At 34.2% G+C, this 25,670-nt stretch overlaps 1 protein-coding gene across 1 annotated transcript; it reads right to left on the minus strand.

Moving 5' to 3' along the window:
* Positions 1-240: 240 nt before the first annotated feature.
* On the minus strand, positions 241-23,061 carry LOC127126429 (ferredoxin-dependent glutamate synthase, chloroplastic). The gene is made up of 33 exons (XM_051055353.1): positions 22,666-23,061; positions 21,416-21,728; positions 20,635-21,077; positions 20,416-20,547; positions 18,865-18,963; positions 17,786-17,856; positions 16,566-16,662; positions 15,507-15,599; positions 14,859-15,004; positions 14,154-14,313; positions 13,488-13,598; positions 13,170-13,385; positions 11,858-12,015; positions 11,466-11,595; positions 10,886-10,944; positions 10,392-10,497; positions 8,959-9,055; positions 8,680-8,795; positions 8,398-8,595; positions 8,142-8,252; positions 7,029-7,268; positions 6,841-6,939; positions 6,343-6,438; positions 6,056-6,253; positions 5,900-5,974; positions 5,594-5,722; positions 5,411-5,509; positions 3,369-3,511; positions 3,183-3,276; positions 1,369-1,607; positions 1,191-1,269; positions 959-1,042; positions 241-833 (listed from the first exon to the last, which is right to left on the minus strand). Exons 1-33 carry the CDS (start codon positions 22,921-22,923, stop codon positions 672-674), a joined length of 4,851 nt encoding a protein of 1,616 aa, XP_050911310.1. The 5' UTR covers positions 22,924-23,061; the 3' UTR covers positions 241-671.
* Between the last annotated feature and the right edge of the window lie 2,609 nt (positions 23,062-25,670).

A 25,670-nucleotide genomic window follows, 5' to 3' on the forward strand; every position in this document is an offset into this window, starting at 1 on the left:
TGGTACCCTAATAATATATAATACCCTTATCTTATTTTCTCTTTGAATGAAATGATATGATCTTTTCAATAAAAGAACTCACTTCACGTCCATTTTTCTTCTTACAAACACTCAAACCCCTAAATTTATGCACAACATCAACATGTTAAAGCCATTAGAGTCTTGTCTTTATTTTTTGGTAATGATTAGAGGGTCTTATTTAACATGCATCAATCTACAAATCACAACAGCCCATTTGAATTAGAGCAAAGAAGGAACTCATCCATTCTGCAAGTGAGAATAATAATTTTCATTTCGTCAAATGACACCGAGATGAAAAGAGAATCATGCCCCCTGCTAATTTACTTTTTACCATCCACAAAAACCTCCTATCAGATTTGAATAAACTGTATTTTATTTACAGTTTTTATTTCAAATGACTATACAAAGGCGTCTGAAGATATAGAAGGCTAATAATGCTTAAAAGGGATGTACAGGGGGGCTCTTACAGGCGCAAAATGGAATATATGATCTTGAGATTGAATGAAGCCCGGTGACATTTTAATGGGAAGTTTAATCCCATAATTTGGTTAGTATTTTCACCCCATTGATAGCCTCCTCATCCCTATAAAAAGAAGGGACACAATATAGCTCCATAACCTGGCGCAATAAATCTAAGCTTGCATTGCTCCCTAAGCAGACTGCAAAGTGACCTGTTCCGTAGAAGTTATGTCATACTTGGCATTGGCCTCAGGGGTATCTTCTTCACTAGGTGGAACTAACTGCCAAAATAGTGATAAATACTTGTCCCAATCCTTCAGAATAGCATCACCTTTGTTGCTACCCGTTTTTTCCTTCATACAGAAAGGTTAAAAAATGATTGTGCGTTTATGATTATTAAGTCATAAAATAGTGATTTTCTGCTTCAAATTATAATCGTGCATGCATAAATTGTAGCGAATGTGTATTAGGAGCTTACAACATGGGCTTCAATTAGTTTCTTCAGCTGCATCTGCCCCACTGGCGCTGATACTCGTTGAATTTTAACAATTTCTCTGTTTATCTGTCTCAGACGAAAGAGAAACAAACAAAACATTAGCAAGATTTCATTTCAAGCAACAAGAATAATAACTTTCAAGGTTATTATATGTTCCTCCTATTTGTAATTTAAAATGGAGAAGGCATAGTGAAATGGGTTCTGGTATATATACCTTGGGAATGAGAGTATTGTCCTCATCGAGAATATAAGCCAACCCTCCTGTCATTCCAGCAGCTACATTTCTTCCCACTCTGTCAAAGTATAAAATGTGTGAAAACCTCAACTAGCAGTTACACCAAAAAAGAGGGGTCGAGGATGAGCATGAGAAGAGTACAAAGAATATTACTCACTTTCCTAGGATAACCACACAGCCACCAGTCATGTACTCACAACAATGATCTCCTGTGCCTTCAACTACAGCTTCAGCAAGTGAGTTTCTGACAGCAAACCTTTCCCCAGCTTTCCCTCTTACAAACACCTGCCCTCCTGTTGCCCCATACAAGCAAGTGTTACCCACAATAGCTGCATCCTCAGGTTGGAACCCTGTCTTGTCAACTGGAGTGACAACCAATTCTCCTCCAGCCATTCCCTAACGGCAGTCAAAAATATACATGAGAAAATTGTGGCTCAACTGAATTATCTAAATAAAAATTTCAGAACAGGTATTGTAAAACAAAAACATCAATTTCATCCATTATGGTGATTTAGAAAACGTGTAATGCTGCTACTGGAGCTCAACTGTCTTCCCTAAAGCTGGTAACTTTCACACATTCTCTTTTTGCAAAGCAGGATGGCGAGAATGTCCAGCTGTGAAAAAGTACGACAAGGGCTAATTATAACAAATAAGCTTCATTGTTTTATGGGGAAAGTACTCATTCCATTAAGTATGCTTCCAAAGCAGATTTTCAACCAGATCTGGTGGCTGATGCAATGTGAAAAACAGGAAGGATAAATATTTTCTAAATCTTCTCTGCTCGAGCGATTAGTGCCGAACAGTGTGAAATATAAAAAGGATCTTGTTAACTTGTTCCCTAAGAGCACATGTTAAGAAATCAATAGAAAATTTATGTTGAAAAAAACAAATTTCAAACTTTTAACAAATTGAATGCATGAATTCCAAGGAAATATTTCTATATTAAGTTCACTAATATGTACCATTAGAAAAAATGCTAGCATTTTCCTTAAAAACATAAGTGTTGACTCACTTATCACATGAACCCCACATCTATTTGTCCATGTGCAAGGTCCGGTTAGAGTTCCAACAGATCTTTAACAACGAAGACCATTCTTACAAATGGCAGATATATGGAGTACTACAGTTCAAAGAAAATAAAAAGTAACTGTTAAGAATGTGTGATTGAGCCTAACTCAACCCTACAAAACCTGTTGGTAGAGTGAGGACTGCCCCCATTTATAAACACATGTTCAGGCCATATATTGTCCAATGCGAGACTTTTAACACACCCCCTCACGCCTAGGACTAGACATCTGGAGCGTGGAAATAAATGGTGGGTGGTCCGATAGCGAAAACCATAATAGGTGGCCCACCGGATCTTAAACCAAACTCTAATACCATGTTAAGAATGTGTGATTGAGCCTAACTCAACCCTACAAAACCGGTTGATAGAGTGAGGACTGCCCCCATTTATAAACACATGTTCAGACCATATATTGTCCAATATGGGAGGGACTCTTAAGAGTAACAAAATATTTGGGAAAAGAAAACAAGACTAAACTTGGAAGGTCACAATTTTATGGCGTCTAAAAGATATGTAACTCTACTTTATATACATAAAGATTACAAGGAAAATAAATGCAACTGTAATTTACAAGATGTATGATTACGCTATCTCTATTCCCTGAGATGCATTACCTAATCTTCTTGTTGAACAGCGAATTTAAACTGCTTGGGAAGTGGAACATTAATGGCAATATTTAAGATTATTATTCCAACAATTTACGATTAACTTAAATAACAGATTCAGATTACAGTTTCTATAGAACTCTTTCCACTCGGATTTTCTTACAACTTCCTTCACTCAAAATTTAATAGCACAAGCCTCACTCTTAATCACTTGATAAGTGGAAATCAAGTAACATATTTTAGGTATAAATTTCCAAAAGATATTTGCAATAATGCACCACAGCAGAGTTAATACAATACCTTTCCAACATAATCATTAGCTTCTCCTACAAGGCGAATATTCATTCCTGGAGTCAGAAAGCATCCAAATGACTGCCCAGCACTTCCGGTAAATCTGGAAGCATGGAGAAAAACATAGTTAGCTTTCAGTTAAATACTTCCAGTTTTACGATATTAGAGTTCAAACTGCATATTATGATATCTTACGTTATATTCAACTGTCCAGCAAAACCAGTATCACCGTATTTCTTTGCAATAACACCAGCTATCCGACCACAGACAGCACGATCAACATTGTATATATTTACAGTCTTACTGACTGCTTTTTCATTTTCAATGGCATCTGCAATCTGGACAAAAGTATTTTATATTACTGACTTGTGTATGACATATTTCTATAAAGTACAGAACTATTTTCTTCAATTATTTTTTTCTATTGAAAACATTACTGAGTTAGTAAAACAACTTCTGAAATTAGAGATACTGGGAATCCAGCTTTGAAAGATATAGCCTAGTAGGGAACTTATTTCATCCACCATTTCATAGTTAGATTGCAGACTTATTTCATCCAACATTTCATAGTTAGATTGCACCTTCGCGACCCATTATATAAATTGAATTACTCATCAGGAAACAACCTTTATATAAATTGATTACTCGTCAGGAAGCATGTTAATTTTTTAAGAATGAAGAAAACTTTGCAATCAATTTCAAGTAAATAAAAGATAAAGATTACATTTAAAAATACACTAGTAGGAATCCAGTATTTTCTACTCCCCTCACTCTTCATACCTTAAGTAATGGATGGAAATAAAATTTGAATAGTTTCTGGAACTTTTTATTTATTATGCTAGAGAATAATGACAAGCATTTGCCAAGCGGAAGAGAATAACGAGAAACCTGTCGTCATTCTTTTGGTTAATTTTTTTTTTTTTACATGTGGGTTACATTTTTTATTCCTTATAAAATGAGCAAAACTGTTTTGGTTCATGTACAATTTACTTTTTCTTTGGTTTCACTCCCTCTAACATCTGAAATTACTTCTTTTTCACTGTGTTCTAAATGCCATGTTCTAAGTTGTCTACCAAATGTTATCTTAAACAAGAGATTTAGAACTGTACAAACTTTAGAAACTGTCAACTCATAAATGCTTGAAGGCTAAATATGATTGTAGATTCTCATAAACTCCATTAAAAGACCACTTTAATTAGATATAAACTAAGAAGAGACTAATGTATAAAGTAAATTTAAAATGACCACGAGTGTTAACTCTGGTGGAAATTCCTGATCCTATCTATGAAGTTGAGATTGTAAGATGACTTTTTGCACGGGTGGCTTATGAATAAATCTAACTTCAAAGTAGAGTCTTGTTGGAGAGTTAGGGGGAGTGCCGAGAGTAACAACGGGCCAATGATCCAAGACTAACAAGAGACCTTGACACCACATCTCCATCTAAAACCTTAAGACATTGGATATATGTCACCTCCCTTATATATCCATAATTTAGATCACTCATAGTGGATGTGGGACTAACTACTCACACTTGAACCCAAGAATCTCTCCCTCAAGTGTGAGTCTCCCACATCCTATACATGCACCTCCGTTACAACCACCAAAACATGCCTGCTGATTACACCACCAGAAAAACTTTCGATACAAGGATCCAATACACCAAGATCCACTCCCTCTACCATAAGGCTTTCATACAACGTGTTGAAGAGTTCGGGGAGTATTGGGAGAAACAACAGAAAAATGACCAGGACCACCGACAGATCGAGACACCATGTCCCCACCAAAAAAACCTTAAAGCATTGAGTATATGGGCCACACTTGAACCCAACAAGTCATAGGAAAAATAGAAGTAAATGCCATTAGTTAAAGAAGTTAGTTTGTCGGAATGTACATTAGTTAGGAGCAGTTAGAGAAGACATGCGGGGAAGGGATGCTAGTTTGATTAATACGGGACACAAGAGCTGAAGGATAAACCCTTTTTCAAGGTCTGAAGTGGAATTCCTAGGAGGAGAGTTGATTATTTTTCTGTTCAGATTTTAATAACTAGTAGTAGATTCAATTTTTTTTTCTTCTATCTTGTATTATATTCTTCAATACTTAATTACAGATTCATTAAGAGTCCTAGTATTTGAGCCCTAACTATGATTCACCTACAAAGTAGTCTTAAGAAAGTGTATTGCAAATGGGGGTGCCAATAGTTTTTTATTGCCAACAGCTATAGCTGTTTATATGGTTACCTCTGCGTCTGCTAGCAAACCATCATCCAGAACAGGACCATTTGTATGTGGCTCCTGATTCCGGATTTCTGTACTGCTCCATTTAGGTAACCCAACACTCTGAAAAGGAAAATTTGACAACATACAAGTCAGAGAAGCAGGTAGGAAGAGGAGGGGGGGTGTATATGATTATAGGCTACGTACAGAGAGGATATAACTCAGATCTAGATGCTGAGTTTTCACAAGAGATATGTCTCTTGGTCTCAGCAAGTCTGTTTGGCCAATTATATCATCTAACTTCTCATACCCCAGCTGTGCCAAAGTGCCTCTTACCTGGTCACATAATAATGATAGAAATAGTAAAAAATTGTTATATTTATTCTAAACAGGAAAAGGGAAATACTGATTAATTGAAACTTCAAAGTGGGATATGAAAATTAAAACCAATAAGGTAACTTCAAAATATGGAAAACATAAACATGAAAGATATCAATAGCAGCCCCAGAATACCTCCTCAGCTACATATAAAAAGAGGTTGACAAGATCACCGGGAACACCAGGAAAGCGTGCACGCAACTCTTCCCTCTGAAATGTAATGACAAATTAGATATTAACCAAGTCATGAGTACATAAAAGCATGTAATAACAAATCAGATTTCTAAAAACCTGACTGGCAACACCAACTGGACAATTATTGGTGTGGCAAATGCGAGCCATAACACACCCAGTGGCAATCATTGCCACTGAACCAAATCCATATTCATCAGCACCCATTATTGCTGCCATCATGACATCAACTCCACTTCTAAATCCACCATCAACTCTGAGAATAACCCTTTCTCTGAGTCCATTTGCAACGAGTGTCTGAAAGAAAAGTAGTACACAATCAATTGGAAAATAACTTTTCATGAAGAATAAGTTGCAATTATACAGTTTCATGACTCAATTATAACCTGGTGAGATTCCGTAAGTCCAAGTTCCCAAGGACCTCCTGCATGTTTGATGGAACTTATAGGGCTTGCTCCTGTTCCTCCATCATGTCCTGAAATCTGCAAGTCGGTCGCATTATAATATGCTATGCTTCACAAACAATGAAGAATAGATATCTGAGAAATAAAATTATGCATGCATCTAAAACATTACTTCCTCCGTTTTTTATTATAAGTCGTTTTTGACTTTTCACACGTATTAAGAAATGTAATAATTATGGTATGAAAAAGATGAATTATGAAAGGTTTTACAAAATTATCCTTCATTAATGGTATTGGAAAGACAAATTGACATAATTGAAAAGAGAAAAAATAATACATATTTAAGGGTATAATAGAAAAAATAACATTAATGATTCATTGGTACTATAAAACGACTTATATTGTGATACAAAATATTTTTCCAAAGCGACTTATAATAAAAAACGGAGGTAGTAATAGATTTCAGGCCACAGTAGAAACCTGTATAATGTCTGCATTGCCCTTTGCAACCCCAGATGCAACAGTGCCAATTCCAGCTTCAGCCACCAGTTTTACAGATACCTTGGCCCTAGGGTTCACCTGTTCAAAAAGTGAATGAAGGAGATGTTTCCCAATTGCACTAGATTTCATTCAAAAGAGACAAGTGAATAGGCATGCAAGAGAGTCACCTGATGAAGATCAAATATCAACTGAGCAAGATCCTCGATAGAGTAAATGTCATGATGAGGAGGTGGAGATATAAGAGGAACCCCTGGTTTAGAATTTCTCAACCTAGCAATATACATGCTAACTTTTTTCCCAGGCAATTGTCCACCTTCACCAGGCTTCGCACCTTGTGCAATTTTGATTTCTAATTGATCAGCATTTGCCAAGAATGTTGGAGTGACACCAAACCTTCCTGAAGCAACCTGATCCAAAAGAAAAATATTTTATCAGATTACCGCTGTTCACCTAAATTAATATATGGCTAGAGCTATTACCTGTGGCCAGTTTTAGATTAAATACAATTTAAATCAACCAGACAAATGATTATAAAAGCTAACTAGTTTCAAATTTATAAGACATTATGAATAATTATCCGTCTGTCAAATGTAAATGACACCTCCAAAGAATATGCAATATGTATGACAGAATCTATAACTCATTAACTTTTGCTATATTTTCTTTATGCATCTGAACTACTAAGTTAATACTGCAGGAATTCCTTTACTGGTCAGAAGCTCTACCATTGGTGGAGCTTCCTACATGCATATTCATCTGTAGGAAGAGCACAAAAGATTTCCACATTCTTCGCCTAGGTTTGAATGAGTGAGAACAAGAAGACTATCCATATTATTTGAGGATCCGAGTTTGATATTCATGTTAAGGAATGCAGAACAAATTTAAAATTTGATGTTCATTGATGTTTATTCTTTAATTCACAAGACAACCGATGAATAATATTCGTTTGTTCTGATCCTTTCTTTTTACCAAATTTCATATAAGGGTGCACACAGTTACAGGATACTGTGGGAAAGTTGGCACTAGTTCCTGAGAATCACATCAAAATCATGTTTTTGCAAGGCATAGGCTAAAGAAATCAGATCATGTAATTTAGTTTGAAACTGAGAATGGTAGTTTTGGGGAAGTTGTGTGCAATAAGGATTTTATAAAATAGAAAAGCATTTCAATTTTGACACAAGGAAAAAATACAGCCTAACCATTCTGCAGTAAACAAGACAAATTTACTATATAGTCAAAAAAGTTTATGAAGCTATTTTTTAAAATTTCAGTGCAATAACCTGTTTAATAGCACTAGTAGCAGTATCCCCATTTTGAAGACCTTTAAGATGTGGAAGAGTTGAAGAGTAACCATCAACAACATCAGTAAGTGGTTTCCAGCGAATAGGATCCTAAATATAAAATACAAATATATAAAGTTGTGGTGAATTAAAAATTAAAAAGTTGATAAAATTAAAAGGAAAACAAAAAACACTGCCTATGTGGAATATGAATGCATCTATTTCAACAGTTAAATTGGGATGACAATTATATTACCTCACCACCTTCCCCTGAATTTGATTTTCCACCTAATCTGTTCATTGCAATTGCAATTGCTTCATGAGTTTCTCTAGATATAGCTCCAAGAGACATCCCCCCTGTGCAAAACCGTTTCACAATAGATGAAGCAGGTTCAACCCTCCCCACAGGTATGGGGGCACGATCACTTTTGAACTCAAGAAGATCGCGGAGAACCTACAATGAACAAAAGATATCTCACATATTCCTGCTATAATAAAATCAATAATAATGTCCAGAAGTGTGATTTTTAGAACCCACATTCACAGGTCGATTAGCCAAATATTGTTGATAAACTGAAAAGGAATTCTGGCTTTTCTGACGAACAGCTTTGTGGAGCAACTTCGACATCTCCGGATTATTTGCATGATACTCGCCTTTAAAAATGTAAATCAAAATGGTCAATTTATAATGCACAAATGATATTAATTTGAATGCAATTTCATCGATAGAACAATAACAGTTATTCTGTGCTTCCAAAAACAATGCAAAAATGTCAACTGATTCTTCAACTCTAACAGATTAAGCAGCAATTCATACCTCCTGGTCTGAACTGTATAAATCCAAAATTCTCCAATCTTTTAGCTGTATCTTCAGAGAATGCTTTCACCCAGAAAGACAAAGTCTCTCTAGCTAGCTGTGCCACATAGGGAGTAAGAGGGAAGTTTTGTTAGAAGTGATTTCCATTATATAGTAAATTCCAAAAGCATGTGTATTTTTCCACTGATACTCTGGTTCATAAACATTTGTTCACAAATTTTCAAGCAAAAGAAAAAGTGCATAATTTCTCATTAGAGTGTTGGCACGTGAGATTTTAAGCCCAGAGAAGACCGAAGGTAAAGATCAAGTGTCTAGCAATTAATATTGAATTTGCAAGTTACATCACAAACCTCAAATTCTCCTTGAAGGAGTCATTCAAAGTAATCTGTTAAAATTGCAAATCAATCTTAGTCTATATAATATACCTTTATGGTGTTAATTAGACACACAAGTCATATAACAGAAGAATTCAACAAGAGAACTAAATGAGAAGTACAATAAAGGAGGATAAGAAATTATCCGAGTAAAGTTAAATGTTGACAAAAACTGATAGAGCCTGGATATAAAAATAGTGTCTACAGTTGTGCATCCCGCCATTTTCATTATCATACACAATTGCTTACCATAGCACAATTTTCAGAGACAATCGGAGTAGCTATATCCAAATACAAGCGGCTAGTACTCTCTTGTTCAAACTCTCGACTTTTCATATTATTCTTTGGTATTAGGTAAAAATCAAACAAGAATTTATTGTCTTCAATGTAACATAGCAAGTTATATTATCCATATGAACACCTTGTCCAAAGTGCTACATTTGCAGTGCAGAAAGTCATAATTATAAGATATGTATCTTAATTTAATATAACAATGTATTAACAGAATTAATATCTAAGGGATCAAACAAAAGGTATATTTGAATTGTCTACAGCTAATACCAGATGTCATAAGATATTTTCATATCACGAGATCCATAAATCCCTTGGCAATCATCTATTAATTGGAAGAAAAAAAATGAACCAATAAAAGGAAGGTGTCAAGTACTGGTCCTAAATGAGCTACTTTGAAGAAGCTATACTGCAATATTAATAAACATCACGACTTTCCGCACAAAAATCTGCAGCTACTCTTGCTGCTAATGCAGACTTAATTACAAAATCTAGTTTCTGTTAGAGAGATTCTAATTATTTTGACCTTTCCAATTTAATATATTAGGCAAATACCGAAACATTCACATTTGAGAGAGAGATAGGTCCTATTATGGTGATCCAAGCAATGTTTAATTAGCTGTAATATCTACGGGCTTTGAGTGATATCAATAATACTATTGATGAAAGGTATTATTTATTCATATTGAATAGAATCTTCTACTTCAAATAATTTAGTAGCAACATTTCATTTTCACATATAGGCATGAGTTATGTATTCTTCCTCACCTCGTCAAAAGTTAATCCACCAATTTTCGATACACTTCCGCTGAATGCAAGATCCACAACTTCCTTCCCTAGTCCATAGATTTCAAATATCTGCGCACCACAGTAACTATATACAAGGAATTGATAAATAAATTTGTCAGATTATGGCATCTGTAAGAAAAATATGAGAAAAGGAAACAATAAACATTTGAGAATATATTAATTTCATGCAAAACGCTGAGACAGCATTTTCAAGTTTAGAGACTAACATTGTTCTAGACTTGAATCTGTTTCGTGTATTTAGTGAAAATGAGTTCGGATACAGATACAAGAAGGTATCAGCTATATATAGCAGACCATTATCTTTCACTGGATGAGGCTCAACCTATATCCAACTTTCTGAGTTGGTTAAAGGTTTTGTTAACGAGAGTCAGCTGTCATTAACTAACTACTACAACACTTGACTAGCTATAGCATTTCATTCCTATATTCTCATTATTGCATAAATCATGTACCTTGAAAGCAACGAGATGCCCATTTTGGAAAGAATTTTAAGAAGACCTGCTTTTACAGCCTGTCATGCAGGAAAATTGCAAAACTTGTTGTTAGTTATCTTTTAGATAATAATTATAATAATAATGGTAGTATTCATAATAATAATAATAGTAATAATAATAATAATGAAAGAGGAATTCATTCATTAACTAGAAGAATAGTGAAACAAAAAATAGACATTGTAAAAGAGGGAAAAGATTAGTGTATTGTCAGTCAACGCACATCACATTATAACAATAATCATACAGAGTCCTATTTCTTCATTTTTCTTTATACTCCTTTTCCTAATAATGTTAAAATGGTATTGTGATCCCATCCAAATTTAGTCATGAATTAACCCATTTAAGTATGGTATTGGTGAATCTCACTTTGGGTTTCAATCAAATGCAGCTTTCCTTTGTGTCCTTGAAGACTACTATTTTAAATACAAATCGAAATAACTAGGGAAGCACATAGCCGTCACAATTACACAGCGGCTAGAAATAAAAACATTGCTTTTCATTTCGCATCCAGAATAATCGTTTGAAGTTAAGCACTAACCTTGCAGTAGTTTTTCTGTGCCTGTTCAATTGATACAGTTGGCATCTTTCCATTCTTCATCAGATTTACCGTTTTATTACTCAAACGCCATTGACGACATGTCTCCAGTGCCAAGTATGGACACACAGCACTAAAACAAACACATAGACATGTCATGCCATGGTCAAAAATGTATAGGAAAGGGAATTAAAGGGGGAACTAATTCCAATAACAGCATTAAACAATTGTTTCATGGAAAAGTGAGACAACGAGATTTATTCAAGTTCAAATGCAAAAATAGCTTTGATACAAGGTAAGATTGCAACTGTATCATATGTAGAGCTAACAAATGAAAATTAGATTTTAAAAAACAAAATTTCCAAAGCTAAGATTAAGTAGAGACATAGAATAACCTTGCACCATATCCTACTAAACAGGCAAACTGATGGGTGCTAAAGCACTGAGAAGTATCCGCTATAATTGATGCTGACATCCGAAGGCCATTCTGGATTAGATGCTGATGAACAGTACCAACAGCAAGAAGTATTGGAATTGCAGGATGAGTTGGTTCCTGAGACCAAGAAAATGTATTGTACAATTAGCCCCGCAAGCACACTAAAGGTCAATCAAAGTTCCAACTGTACTATTGGAATCTTAATGTACAAAGATGGTTGACGGCTATCCACAAGAACAGTAATGATCCATACTTCATACAAGAATAACAACAACCAGTGTTTTTTTCAACTAGATGGAGGCAATACATGGATCAAACCACACTAGAAAGTCCTTCTATGAATTAAGTCCTCCAACTATAATCAATTTAACTCGATATCTCTTAATTATTTAGCCTATTGTAGTTGGACTTCACATATTCCCAAACAATCTAAAATGAGAGACTACACGAGCCATGACTCACCATAAATGCAAAATTTAAACACACAAATATAAAGCATATTTATTCATGTAAGAGAAATAAATGTTAACAATATACTCTTTCTATTTTTAGGTAAAATCTCATATAGGTCTTGCTAATAGTGAGACTTGGTTATTTAGTGGACCCATCTAGAATTTCACCCAATAAGAGAGTATAGAAAGAGTGTTACTAGCATTTCTTCGTGGAATTATGAGATATTCAAATTCCTTTGTTCTCTCTGGTAAAATCTCATTTTCCAAGATAAAAGTACTATTCAAAGTTTCAGTTGAGGGGAGGCAGACAGTAACTTAGAGCGGGTTGATTATGCCTCAGAGTCAGAGTTATAGATGTGAGGGTCTAACTCAACCCTAAAAATCTAGCCCTAGGGGAATATTTTCCTAGACTTTAAAACTACACAACAGTATGGCCACATTTCTAGCATATGTGAGATCTTAACACACTTCCCTCCTGCACAAGGTTGAATATCTAGAATGGGAAGTTTAAACATCTAGGGGTGGCCCAATATTAGATTTAGTATAGACTTTAATTTTAATATTCATGCTAGAATCTAGAATGGATTGGTCCACATTCAACCTCAAAAGCTAGCTCAAGAAGAACAACTACCCAAGTCTTTATAAGGAGTACATTGTTCATATATTTAGCCAAAGTCAGATCTTAACAATACCATATAAAGTTTAGTAATCGTCTAATGAGATATGTACCAACTAATCACATCTATCTCTACTCTGCCAATGAGAGCTATTATATATACACTTCTTTAAAAACATAAAGATGCTATTTGATTGTTTTACCAGTGCTTCTGATCGGTCTGAAAGAATTAACAGCTGGGAACCATTTCTCACAGCTTCATCTGCAGCGTCACAGAGCTTATTTAATGCTTTCTCCAACGAACCATCAATCCCCTTAGTTATATCAAAAAATGTGTGCAACACTTGTGGTTTTAAGTGGGAGTCTTTTAACAACGACTCAAGATCCCCTTCATTCAATACCGGACTAGATAATATAACCTGCTCCAGAAACATACCATCATCATGTGTGATGAAAAAGACATCAAAATCATGGGTATTATTTGACTATGACTGACACATTACAGATGTGGGCAAAAATACCTGCGAAGCATTCTCTGGTCCTATTTCCAATATATTCCTTCTTTTCCCTATATTTACTTCAAGAGACATAACTAACCCTTCTCGAAGCGGATCAATTGCAGGATTTGTAACCTGTTAGCATAAAAAAGATATCACATGCAAACATCAATAAAAAAAATAGTAAGAGTCTTAACTGCAGCAGAGTGAAGCTTTACTGTATTTGATAAGTTACTGAAACCTAGGCAAGTTCAACTTTAAATTTCGAGGAGGGAGGGGGCTCTATTGCAAGATCTATTTTAGAAGTCTAGGTGTTTGTGTCTTGAAGATTTTTACCAGCCTTCGTTGTTTCCTGAATTTGTATTTGAATTGTGACCGAAAAGCTTTTTCTCTTATTTATGTTATTTTATTTGCGTATGTGTGTGTGTTTATGAATTTCGTAGAATCTTATAATCCGTGAGTTAAGATTACACAATTTATGATTTTATTTTGCTTCCCGATTCTGATTAATTAGGTATAGTTAGTTAGTTAGAGGAGTAATCAAGTATGAATGGGAGAAATAAGGATAATGAAAATAAATCATACAGTTGTTAGTTCTATTGTGAATGAGTGATCTTTTTGTGAAGAGGAATCTTTGGAAGAAAGGGAATTACTTTGCAGAATAAATTGTAGTAAAGTGGTCCTGCTTACCTGTGCAAACCGCTGCTTAAAGTAATCAAAAAGCATGTGAGGTTTCTGAGATAATGCTGCCAATGGAATATCATCTCCCATACAAAATGTAGGTTCCTTTCCTTGAGAAGCCATACTCTCAATCACCATCTGGACATCTTCACTTGAGTACCCAAATGCCCTGGTCTCACCAAAGAGCGGTTAAGTAAGAACCATATAAGATGTTGCATTGTAAGCTGCAATGAAGAGCAAACCCACTTTCCCATCAACATGCTATGAACATTAGCCTAAAATTCATTACATCACAAAGAACCACAAAAGACGGTGTATTTTAAGTTGAAATGAAGAGCGAACCCACTTTTCCATCAACATGCCAATAGAACATTAGTTTATAAAATTTCAGTATAACACAGGAAGCAGCCTCAATTCAATGAACTTGATACTGGAAAACAGGGGACACTACAAATAAAGGTCCTTTACCTACAACCTAGAGAAGAATATTTTACTTTATAAAGGGTGCATGTTATTGTCTAAATCACGGTTTTCAATCAAAACCAAATTTTGAATCCTCATAAAAACAAGAAAGAAAATAAAAAACCACACAGAATGTTAACACAATAACAGTGAGTACAGTAATGAGATGGAGTTGAAAATTTCAACACTTTAAAACACAAATTCCCTCATCAAAAATATAAACTAAGAGAAAAATCTACATAGAACTCTCACTGTTGGTTTCTTAATACTGTATCATTCTCCATCACAGAGGATGAAAGGAAATTCCCAGACTTCAAAGACCGCAGATTTTCCTTGACCCAATCCCCATATGGGTTTGATAAGGCTACTCGTTTTTTAACCTCCATATTCTCATAGACCTGCCATAAAAAAGGTTTGGAAAGTGAGTTAAGCCCATGAAACAGAATATCCAACTTTTTTAAAATGAAAATTGAGCATATTGTTCGGCAAAGAAAAAGAGAAAATATGTTCTCATACAAGAGCACAGGCATCAATATCCACAATTTAAGACATTGGAATCACAGACCGTATTAGAAATTCATATTATGTAGTTCTCATATCTCAACTAAGTTTTTCTTCTTATATTAAAGGGCCATGACCCCCTACACTTTTTGTAAACTATAATTATAAATCTTGACTTGATAAATCAACAGATAAGGCTATAAATATAAATGGAGAGGCAGTGTATGGTTCACATTGGGGCACATAAAACAATGCACCAAATAAAAGGAAAACTCTAAGTTGGATAAATATATAAATAAATAATACTCATATATGTAGGAACAAACATCCATTGCAAGATAAAATATGTCTATGCTCAAAAGTGTGATAACCAAGACAAGAAAAAATTGCAGTCCGAACCTGGCCACCAAGTAAATCAACTGTTATCATCATGCCTGGACCTAATCGGCCTTTCAAGATAACCTTTGATTCATCCATTGGTACAACACCAACCTAAAAGAGAATGGAAAAAAAACTTAATATATTAAATCCTATAGCTGAAAGTCATCAAACTAAATCACTGACATCAGAATAATGACTCATTACTACATATTAGTAATAAAGATGCAGCTTTCAAAATCGCTTTTTTTAAGTGACCAAATAATTAGTTTTAAATATTGAGTTAAGACAGATAAAAAGACATCAGAAGCAAAGGAAAAGCAGGACCTCCACTAACAGGATGCGCAGAAAGAAAAGAACAGAAGAAATGTCAGACAACTAATATCTGAAATTTTGCCCTTGAGTTTGTCTGTATATACTGTATACATGTTGTAGAAAATATATCCAAATAATCTTTGAAGTTGTGAATAATGCACTAATTTGTTTAAATAGACTAATCTAAACCTAATGGGCCTAATTAATTACCGGAATTCAATACACTTATTACTAATGATTACAAATACAAATTATTTACAACACATGCAAACATTAGTCTCTATTTAATCTAAACATTTGTAACTCTATAATAGCAGCCAAGTTTACAGCAAACAGTTGAATAGTTTAGAATGGTCAACTTACATTACACAAAGGGGTACAAATATATATACAAGAGAAAATTTCTCAAAATAAGGAAAAATAATAATCTAAGGAATTTGTATCAACAATGTTAAATAGAGAGAATATTTATAACTATGGCTATAATCAACACACAAAATTATAATGATTCTATTCAGAAGGCAACTAATAAAAGCGGCTAAACAGCCTTTGGTTTCCATGTATAACAATGCTAAGCTTAGATAATAGAAGATTCGATAAAATTGATTTTATCAGATCTTGGCTTTTCGAACCCCATATGCAGCCAAAACAACATTATCTCCTATAAGTTCTAGATTCAGAAAAGTAGAGCTGTCATCTGATCAATGAAATGATACAACTTTAAACCAACCATATTAGTCAAGGGATAAAAGTTAGGGACTTCACCTCAGAAGCAACATAGACCATATTGTCTGATGTTCGCCAATACCTAGCAGGTCGAAGTCCATTCCGATCAAGGCATGCACCAACAGTTTTTCCATCACTGTGACACATAAATTGGATTACAAACACTCAGGAGAAAAATAAAAGCTTAGAGAAAATATTTTTAAAAAAAATCTCTTCCTATTTACTTCAGGTTAATATATTAAACAATGGACAAACTGTTTCCTAATGACAAAGAGCAGATCCAGAGTAAATTCAATTTAACAGTGATTTTCTCTAAACAATGATGTAACAAAGGTAAATATTTGGATGACGTAATAAAAATACAATTCAAGATACTAAAGAGTTAAATTCGTCTCCAATTCATAATTGTAGTCTCATACGCATAGCATGCTATTTTGAATCATTTAGCCAAAAAACATAAAATAAAATTTAGTCAAACAGTGGGATACAACCTGTATCAAGTACAATTCTGTCGTGAAAGAATACTGTAAATCAAGAATATAACTGGACAAAACTCCATGGACCCCTCAGCTTCTCCACTCCAGTAAACACAACACCATGTAGAGTATCAGAGTGTATTATTCCCTAATAGTATGCTAACAGTTTGAGCCAGCTTTACTAGCTGTACACTGAGTTGAACTTGTTACCTCTCACAGTCAGATGGGTCTGTCTGTTTACTGTCACTATCTCAATATCTCTTATTTTACCACACCTGTTTGCACTATACAAACAATCATACAAGCACAGAGAGACTAGGAGAATTATTCTGCATTTACTTTTTGTTTCTAATGACCAAGCTTTGCTGTACAGTGCTACTTCTTATTATCAATTATTTAGTTAATATTGAAGGTTCCAGTAACAGTTCTGAGTTGGTTTGGTTGATCCATTCTAGCTTGATAAATCAGACTCTGACAGCTGTACTCAAAACTATTGTCAGATTTGTCACTATTGGACAGCTAATGTGTGTCGGAGAGTTATCTAGCGAGTTAGTCTTCTATAAATATTTGTAAATCAGTTTTTCATTCAATAAAAGTAGTGTTCAGAATCAGACAGCACTCTCTCTCACCTTATTCTCAAGACAATTTTTCATTTTCTAGCATTGTTGAACCCTAGTACTGATCAATATTCTTATAGTCGGGTTGTATTAATTAGGATAAACCGATAAAGTGATGTACCAACAATGCAAACATATTCCACTGGATTTGTTTTCATCTTTATACCTGAATAAAAGCAAGGCGGGCCCATCCCAAGCTTCCATCTGGCCCTTGTAGTAGTCATAGAAGTCAATTGCCTGAGAATTAAAAAAGCATTAAGATTTCAGATTGTAAGATATGATAAGATGCAATAAAAAACATAGTTTTCATTTCTTTTGCATAGTAAGAATGAACAATGAGCGTCCATAATGACCATAATTTGGCATAACAAGCATGAACAATGATGTTCTTAAATGACCCTGTTCAGCGGCTCTCACATCATTTTACCATCTCTGACAAGTGGCCTTTTCCCAGAAATGACCAATTCTCAACAAATTGCAGGTCTTGGATGATCAACCCATTCTATTCCTCCTTTCCTTTTTATGCATTTTCCTATTTTCAAACCCTGTTTGCCTCCCCTGTTCTGTTTTATATTCCTTGGTCTATCTCTATTTCTGTCTCATCTTTGCCATATTTCTTTCTTTCTTTGTGATTCTGTCATCTTTGTTCAGTGGTACGAGGGCTTCTAATAATGACAGTTTTGGTTAGCTTCATTTATTGCAATATTTTTCTGGTTCACTGGTTTTAAATAGGCTATTAGTTCTTTTTAATTTTATAATATTCTGCAGTAGTTAGTAGACTTTTTATGTATACTCCCTCCGGCCTTAAATATAAGCAAGAAGGTATTGTATTTAGACCAAATTTGGATCAAATACATGTGTTTTCTTTTTTGCTTATATTTAAGGAGGGAGTATATCATATTCACGTTGTAATTGTCATGTTTCGGCTATAGGCCGTAATGCCATATACCGTACTTTTGGCACAGAATATAGGCTTGCCACGATGAACAACTATCTGCCCTTAATACCATTGTTCTCAACTGCACGAGGAATCTCTGCAACTTTTCTGTATTATTTGATAAACAAATACAGTACTCTAGCAACTGAGATATGGTATACGATAGACCGTGTAGCATGTGTTTTATCTTGATAAAGGAAGTTGATAGAGCATGCTTTAACTGAGAATATATAATCATGAAATGGGGACACTAAGCATAAATGTGCAGATAATGCATTAATTACTTAAGAGAAAGGGGAAAGAAATACCTCAGGGTATTTGATTGTTAATGTTGGATGATTCTTGTAAGCCTCTGGAACAAGGATCATCATGGACTCCTCAGGGCTTCGACCACTTCTTATTAATAACTGAACCATATGAGACCATTCAGATTCAGATATAAACATGACTAATGAAGGCTCATAAAAACTTAATGCACAGAAAAAATTTCAAAAACAGAGGGCTCACAAAACAGTACAGATGAGGAATTTGTATATCATAAAGTAGAAATACAACAGATAAAGAGGGAGAAAGGGTCGGTAAATAAAATAAAAATAATGAGAAAATATATTCAGAATAACCCTTGCTAAGTGGACCATCATTATCTTGTTTTCAGTTTTTCTATTTGATGGTACTACCACTGTCCAGTATTATAAGCCCCTTTTGCACTACAAAAAGGTGTTTATGAAAGGGAATGGAGGTAGTATTTTACTTTGATAAAATATGAAACGCATTCAACAAAAATAAGAGTAATAGAAACAAACAAGGATAAAAGATCTTCCTAGAGCAAACATACCGGACAAATAAAACACATGAACAAAAGATCAGTAACTCTAAAGAGCCCACTCACCTATCCCTCTGGAAGTCCTCAAATGAAACTATTAAGTTTTTATATTAGGTCTAACTCAACCTTACAAAATTGGCCTAAAAGATAAGGGGTGTCTCTTTTTGTAAACTCGTATCAGAGTCTATCTTTATATTAGGTCTAACACACCTCACTTACGCTCCAAATTAGACATCTAAAGTGTGGCCCAATGACTCGATAATGAGTGGCTCAATCAATATAGGATGGGCTCAAAAATATCTTTGACTTTGGGTTGGTACTAACTCAACGCCACAAAATCAATTTGTAAGGTCCTGTTTATCACCTCTATTTGGGTCATGCCACCATCCAATGTAGGATTCTCAACAAAGTTTGTGGTCAAAATAATTGGCTCCACTTCTTCCAACCATATTCTTTAAAATAATTACACAATAAAGGATTCAAGGACATCAAAAAAAACACAGATCAATTGTTGAACAAGAGGATATAAGATTGGATTCGTGGTTGAGGTGGAGGAGTGGAGTGATAAGGAGGTCAAGGATTCAATCCCCACCCGCAGCATAATACTAACAAATACTAACATTTGTCGTTAAAAATAACAATTGCTTAACAAAAATGCCAGACGACCATTTCCAAGGCTTCAAAGCAATTCTAAAAATAAAATAAAAAATTATTTTACCTATTAAGATCTATAAGAAAAAAAGACATAGCACAGACAGCAGGATTACATGAGACCTTACTATATCAAAAAGGTATTATAATAGCTGTATTAAGTATTTCAGTTCATACAAAAGCATGCACCATGATCAAAATCTTAGCCTGATAACTTGGATATCTTGAAATTTCATAAAATTAGATTAGACTAGACAATGAAACCCCCAAATGTGTAAGAGTATGAGGATCATATTTCTTTTCAACAACTAATTTAAATGAATCACCATCATCAAGATGCTTTAGCAGAATGAATTAATAACTTTATATAGAGTTATTGACATACTTCTGCAGCACTGTCAAGATTTGCCGAGTCTGATGCCTTTGGATTTCCAAATGGACGAATTTCATTTTCACGACCTCGCCATACAGGTGACTTCAACGAAGGCTCTCGTGACTGCATCCAGTTCAAGTTCCCCTGCACAACATACATGTAACCATTTCATAAATCCTTCCAAGGTAAAATTACATGGGAAGATTTTTTATGCCAAAAAAAGAGCTCAACCTGTATAGTGTTAATCTCTCCATTATGACCAAGAAGTCTCATTGGTTGTGCAAGAGGCCATCTGGGAGTAGTATTTGTGCTATACCTTCGATGATAAATGGCAAAGGGGGATTTATATAGATCATTTTGAAGGTCAGTATAAAATAACCCCAGAGCTTCTGAGCGAAGCATCCCCTTGTAAACTATTGTTCGATTGGATAAAGAACAGAAATAAAGCTCATTTCCCCAACTTTCCGAGCTTACTTCTTTTTCAATCAGCTTCCGGCAGATGTATAGTTCTCGTTCAATGTCTTCAATATTTTCTTCCTTCGCAATCTTAACAAAAACCTGCTGTATATTGGGCATGGTCTCCTTTGCATTATAACCTACAACGGAAGTATTTACAGGAACTGGCCTCCACCCAAGCACCTCAAGACCTTCTTGCTGAAAAATATTTACAATAACTAAAGAAAAAACGAAAATAACATATCAGAACACAATTTGTTGTGTTAAATTGAATATTCACTTTGATGCATTTAAAAGAGTGCAGTACACAAGCTATGACTGCAGCAACAAAGGTTTGCAAACTGAATCAACGAGAGATGTAGAAAAACTCCCTTAGCCAAATGAGTGAATGTGTGCATCTGAGAGTGTGGGTGTGGGTAGATAGAGAGAGAGAACATCGAACAGCAATTAAGTTGTTCACAAACATATAAACATGCTGATCTTAGTAAAACCATATAAGACAGACATCATGCATGCATAGATAAATCAGGCCTTTCAAAATAAGAACAATTATTACCTTTCTTGGCCTTATTCATAAGTTCTACATCTTTGGGTAGGAAAACCATTCCAACGCCAGTGTGCAACTTATCAAAGGATGGAATCCCTTGCTTGTTTGCCCAATTGTCAAATAGATCCCATGGAACTGCAGTCATAACCCCAGAACCATCACCAGAATCATTATCTGCACCACAGCCCCCGCGATGTTCCATACAGCTTAAAGCATTTAAAGCATCCTTGAGAATCTTATATGATGCTTTATTTTCCAAATTCGCAATGAATCCAACACCGCAGGCCCCTCTTTCTGATAGTATATCCTCCAAATTCGCAACCTGACCAACAAACGCAGCTAGAATCATTAAACATTTTGTCATGCAAATTACAAACCACGTGGGTTTCTAGTTGTCACTCAACAGCTATAATTTTTTAAATACTAGTGAATAGAGCCTTGGAGCCCAGGTCTTGAGATTCCAAGGACAGCAGCTACTTAGGAAGGGAGACACTATGTCCCCTTTCTTGCTCACCTAGATGATTGTTGTTCTTAATTGTTTACTCAAACAAGATGCTGACCTCTCAGAGCTCTAGTTTTGGGATACTGTTCTATTCTCAACAAACACACATTTGAAATGACCTCCTGGTTAAAAGCTAATCTAGCAAAGTTAGTCGTTTGGCACTTAGGGGAGCTTGTATAATAAAATTCAATTCCCATACATTGCTGCCTTGTTTCCAAGTTTCTCGGAGTCCTCCAAGATTTTACAGAACAATCTTTCTTTTATTACAACAAAAACAATCTGCAGCCACAATTGTGACTACTGCATCAAGTTTCTTTTATAACCAAGTTTCTCGGAGTCCTCCAAGATTTTTCGCAATATCACGAATAGCAAAGCTACCACAATTTAAAAGCATAGAATCCAAGGATCTTGTATCGTTTCAGTTTACATAGTCTATAAATTCTCCCACAACCATTTCGTCCTCGTTCAAATTTGGATTTTCACTTCAAAAAAAAACTCTAGTCAGCTCAATTCTCTATAAATTAGAAAATATTCATGTCCTCGTACGATTTTTCAATGATGTTTTAAAGCAATTTTTCTGTAGAAAACGCTGTTTTATGCCAAGACTTAAGCAAAGTCTTGAAGTTGACTTGATGAAGTATCGTCTAAAACCAAATCCACGCCTTCAATTCAATCAAACGAAACATTTCGAAAACACAATAATCAAAGAACCAAAAAAATCGTCATGCAAAAATAGCAACGGATGATGAACACGGACCTGTGGTTTTAAATCGGAAGTTGAAGAAGAAGGAGGAGGAGGAGCGGGATTGAGCTGCTTATCAAGTTCAAGAACAGATTTGACGGGGCTACGACGGAGGCTAGCTGGAGAAACAAACGGCGTCAATCTGCGATTGTACCTCTTTGATTTGCGGCGGAAAGGCGCAAAGTCAACGAGCAACTGACGGTTACCGATCGGAGTGAATGTATCGGAGAGACGCAACACTTGAGAAACCGACGACACCGTGTGCAGCGCCATCGCGAGAGTGAGAGAGAAAGTGTGTGGTAAGTGTTTGAATAAATGATTGTGTGAGTGAGAATGAAGTAATGAAGATAAAAAGAAAAAGAGAGAGAGGTCACAAAATGCTTAGCTCACACACACCACCAACTTCTCATTCCTTTCCATCTTGGTTTGTTAAATGCTAAATGAGCACACTCTCTATCACTGAGTTTTTTTTCTCTGTGGTGTGGTCTACGCTAACACGATGCGCTGCCTCCGTTCCATCATACTTGTTTCCTGTCTTATTGGATAAAAAAAGGATAACGTTACAGCAGGAATTATGCTACTTTTTACTTTTCAACCAATCAAATTCTAATTCCATACGTAAAGTACAAAATACTGTGTAATTATAATGATTCTTATTTTTTTACTCAAAAATATTGAATTTGTAAAAATTATTATCTATAGGAAATGGAAATTTGTATTTGTAATATAATACTGGATGGGTGAGAGTCGGACATAAACTAATACTGAATGATATCGTATGCAGAGGATTATTGCTTCAAGCGAAGACGCTCCCCTAGAAGAATCATTGATGTTCACATGTTTATTTAATGCTATTTATCGTCATAATTTGTCATAAATTATTTGCTTTTTTTATTGATCACGTCAAAAAGATTAATGAATCGCGCTCATTTTAATAGACAACTTCCAGTTCCGTAAACAAAATCCGCTTCGCGGGAATGATTGTTATTTCTCGGTAGCCGTTGATCAAGTAAAGGAAACTTGATCCTTTACTATAGGTAGTTTTATTAAATATTATTTATATTTATCACTAATAAATATAAAATAAGATGTATTAAATTAAAAGTGATATATATATATATATATATATATATATATATATATATATATATATATATATATATATATATATATATATATATATATATATATATATATATATATATATATCACTTTTAATTTATATATATATATATATATATATAGGGATGGAGTCAGAAATTTTAAGTAGTGGGGGCATCATATATTAATATGAATATCTAACCTATGATATATTTATCATTTATTTTTTTAAAGCAGAACTATTATCGTATTTAATTTTTGTAAGATATTTTTTTGATAAAATGTTTAATAACTTTCTCAATTTTTTTATTTGTATAATTTTTTTAATTTTATTATCAATAAAAATATTTATCTATTTATATCTACATATAAATAATTAATGAAGGACAATTGTTTGCAATCTTTTGTAATGATATTTTAGTGTTAAAATTAAAATATATAAAAAATAATAATTTTAATAAAAATATTGTGAAAAATTGTTTTAAAATTAAGCATAAAATAAATTTGATTATATTTTAGATGAATATATTTTAGTTTTAAAATAAACATTTAAAATTAAAAACTCACAAACATCTTAAAGAGGACCATAAATAACAATATATTCATAATAAAAATATCTTTCAATTAATTAATATATTATGCTATTTTAGACAAATATTTTTTATTTATTACTAAATAAATGTATAAAGATGATATTTAATTTTTTTAAAATATAGTGGGGGCACATGCCCCATTCCCACCCACTTGCCTCCGTCCCTGTATACATATAATTGAGAAAATATATAATTACCGAACTTAAATACATAATTGGTCCACAAATATTAATAACTTTTTATTTTGTTTAGTTCAATATAGGATTGATAGATTTCGTCTAATTCGACTATATCTTCTTTTATTTCTAATTTTAACTATAGTGAAAGTATATGTATGTTTTGATTCCCTTTATCATTTTTATGTACTACTTGTGACTCATATGTATAATTTTTATTGTTTTATTTAATGGGTTGTTTGTTTATTGTGGTTTGTTTGTGATATTTATTTTTATGATTCATTTGTAAGTTTATAATAGAGTTGTCGTGACATGACATGACATGTGTAAGATAAAAAAAAAAAAAAATTATTTTTTAGATAAATTAGGTATTTTGTGTGTTATTTTTTAGCTAGATTATGTTATGGACAGGTCAAATGTCTAATAGATCAAGGTCCAATCCATCTCAACATCACTCTATTCGGTTTAAAATATAAAAATAATCCACATGTCATGATGATAACATGAAATAATATCACACTTTTGGACTCGATTTAATTAAATTATATTATTATTTGTTTCGATTTATTTTATATTATTCGATATTACTTGGTATTTTCCTTCTATTTATTTCAGGTAACACTATTTGAAGCATACGTGAAAAAGAAAGAAATGGGGTGCAAAAAGAGGATGAAAAGCATTTCACTAGAGCCCAGCCCACAAAGAGGCGCTGAGACCCTGTGACGACCGCCACACAAGGCGTGACGAGCGTCACGCCCCCTGCTAAGTGTTACGAGCGTCACACCCCATTCCTATATTTTTGGGTTTGACGCGTAACAGAAGGCACGTTCATCCTTTTTCTTCGCTTGACCAATAGACTCGTTGAAACCTACTGAATGGACTTTGGAAGAAACGGTCACTTGATGGATTGGTATAAATAGGACCAATTGTGGAACCCTGCAGGTCTCGCTCAATTTTCCAATTTTCGGCACCGTGCATTATTTTTACTACTCTTTAATTTTTCAGCACTCTACTTTCCTAGCAATTTTTATTTCCTTTTCTTTTCCGAGCATTCAATTAATTTTTTCACACAACAGTTTCTACACCGGAAACTATTGTGTATCTTTTACTGGATCTAACCTTATGTTAGGTCATAGTATTTTATTCCTTC

This window comes from Lathyrus oleraceus, chromosome 3, assembly GCF_024323335.1.
Source record: "Lathyrus oleraceus cultivar Zhongwan6 chromosome 3, CAAS_Psat_ZW6_1.0, whole genome shotgun sequence".
NCBI classification, from domain to species: domain Eukaryota; kingdom Viridiplantae; phylum Streptophyta; class Magnoliopsida; order Fabales; family Fabaceae; genus Lathyrus; species Lathyrus oleraceus.

What these genes read in the sequence shown, in the direction of transcription:
- LOC127126429 (XM_051055353.1), bottom strand. Translation starts at nt 22,923, where the DNA reads ATGGCGCTGCACACGGTGTCGTCGGTTTCTCAAGTGTTGCGTCTCTCC. An exon ending in ATCTTGACAGTGCTGCAGAA is followed by an intron (nt 18,964 to 20,415) that starts GTATGTCAATAA and finishes CATATGGTTCAG; the next exon opens with TTATTAATAAGAAGTGGTCG. An exon ending in TTAAGCAGCGGTTTGCACAG is followed by an intron (nt 13,599 to 14,153) that starts GTAAGCAGGACC and finishes TTATGCTAACAG; the next exon opens with GTTACAAATCCTGCAATTGA.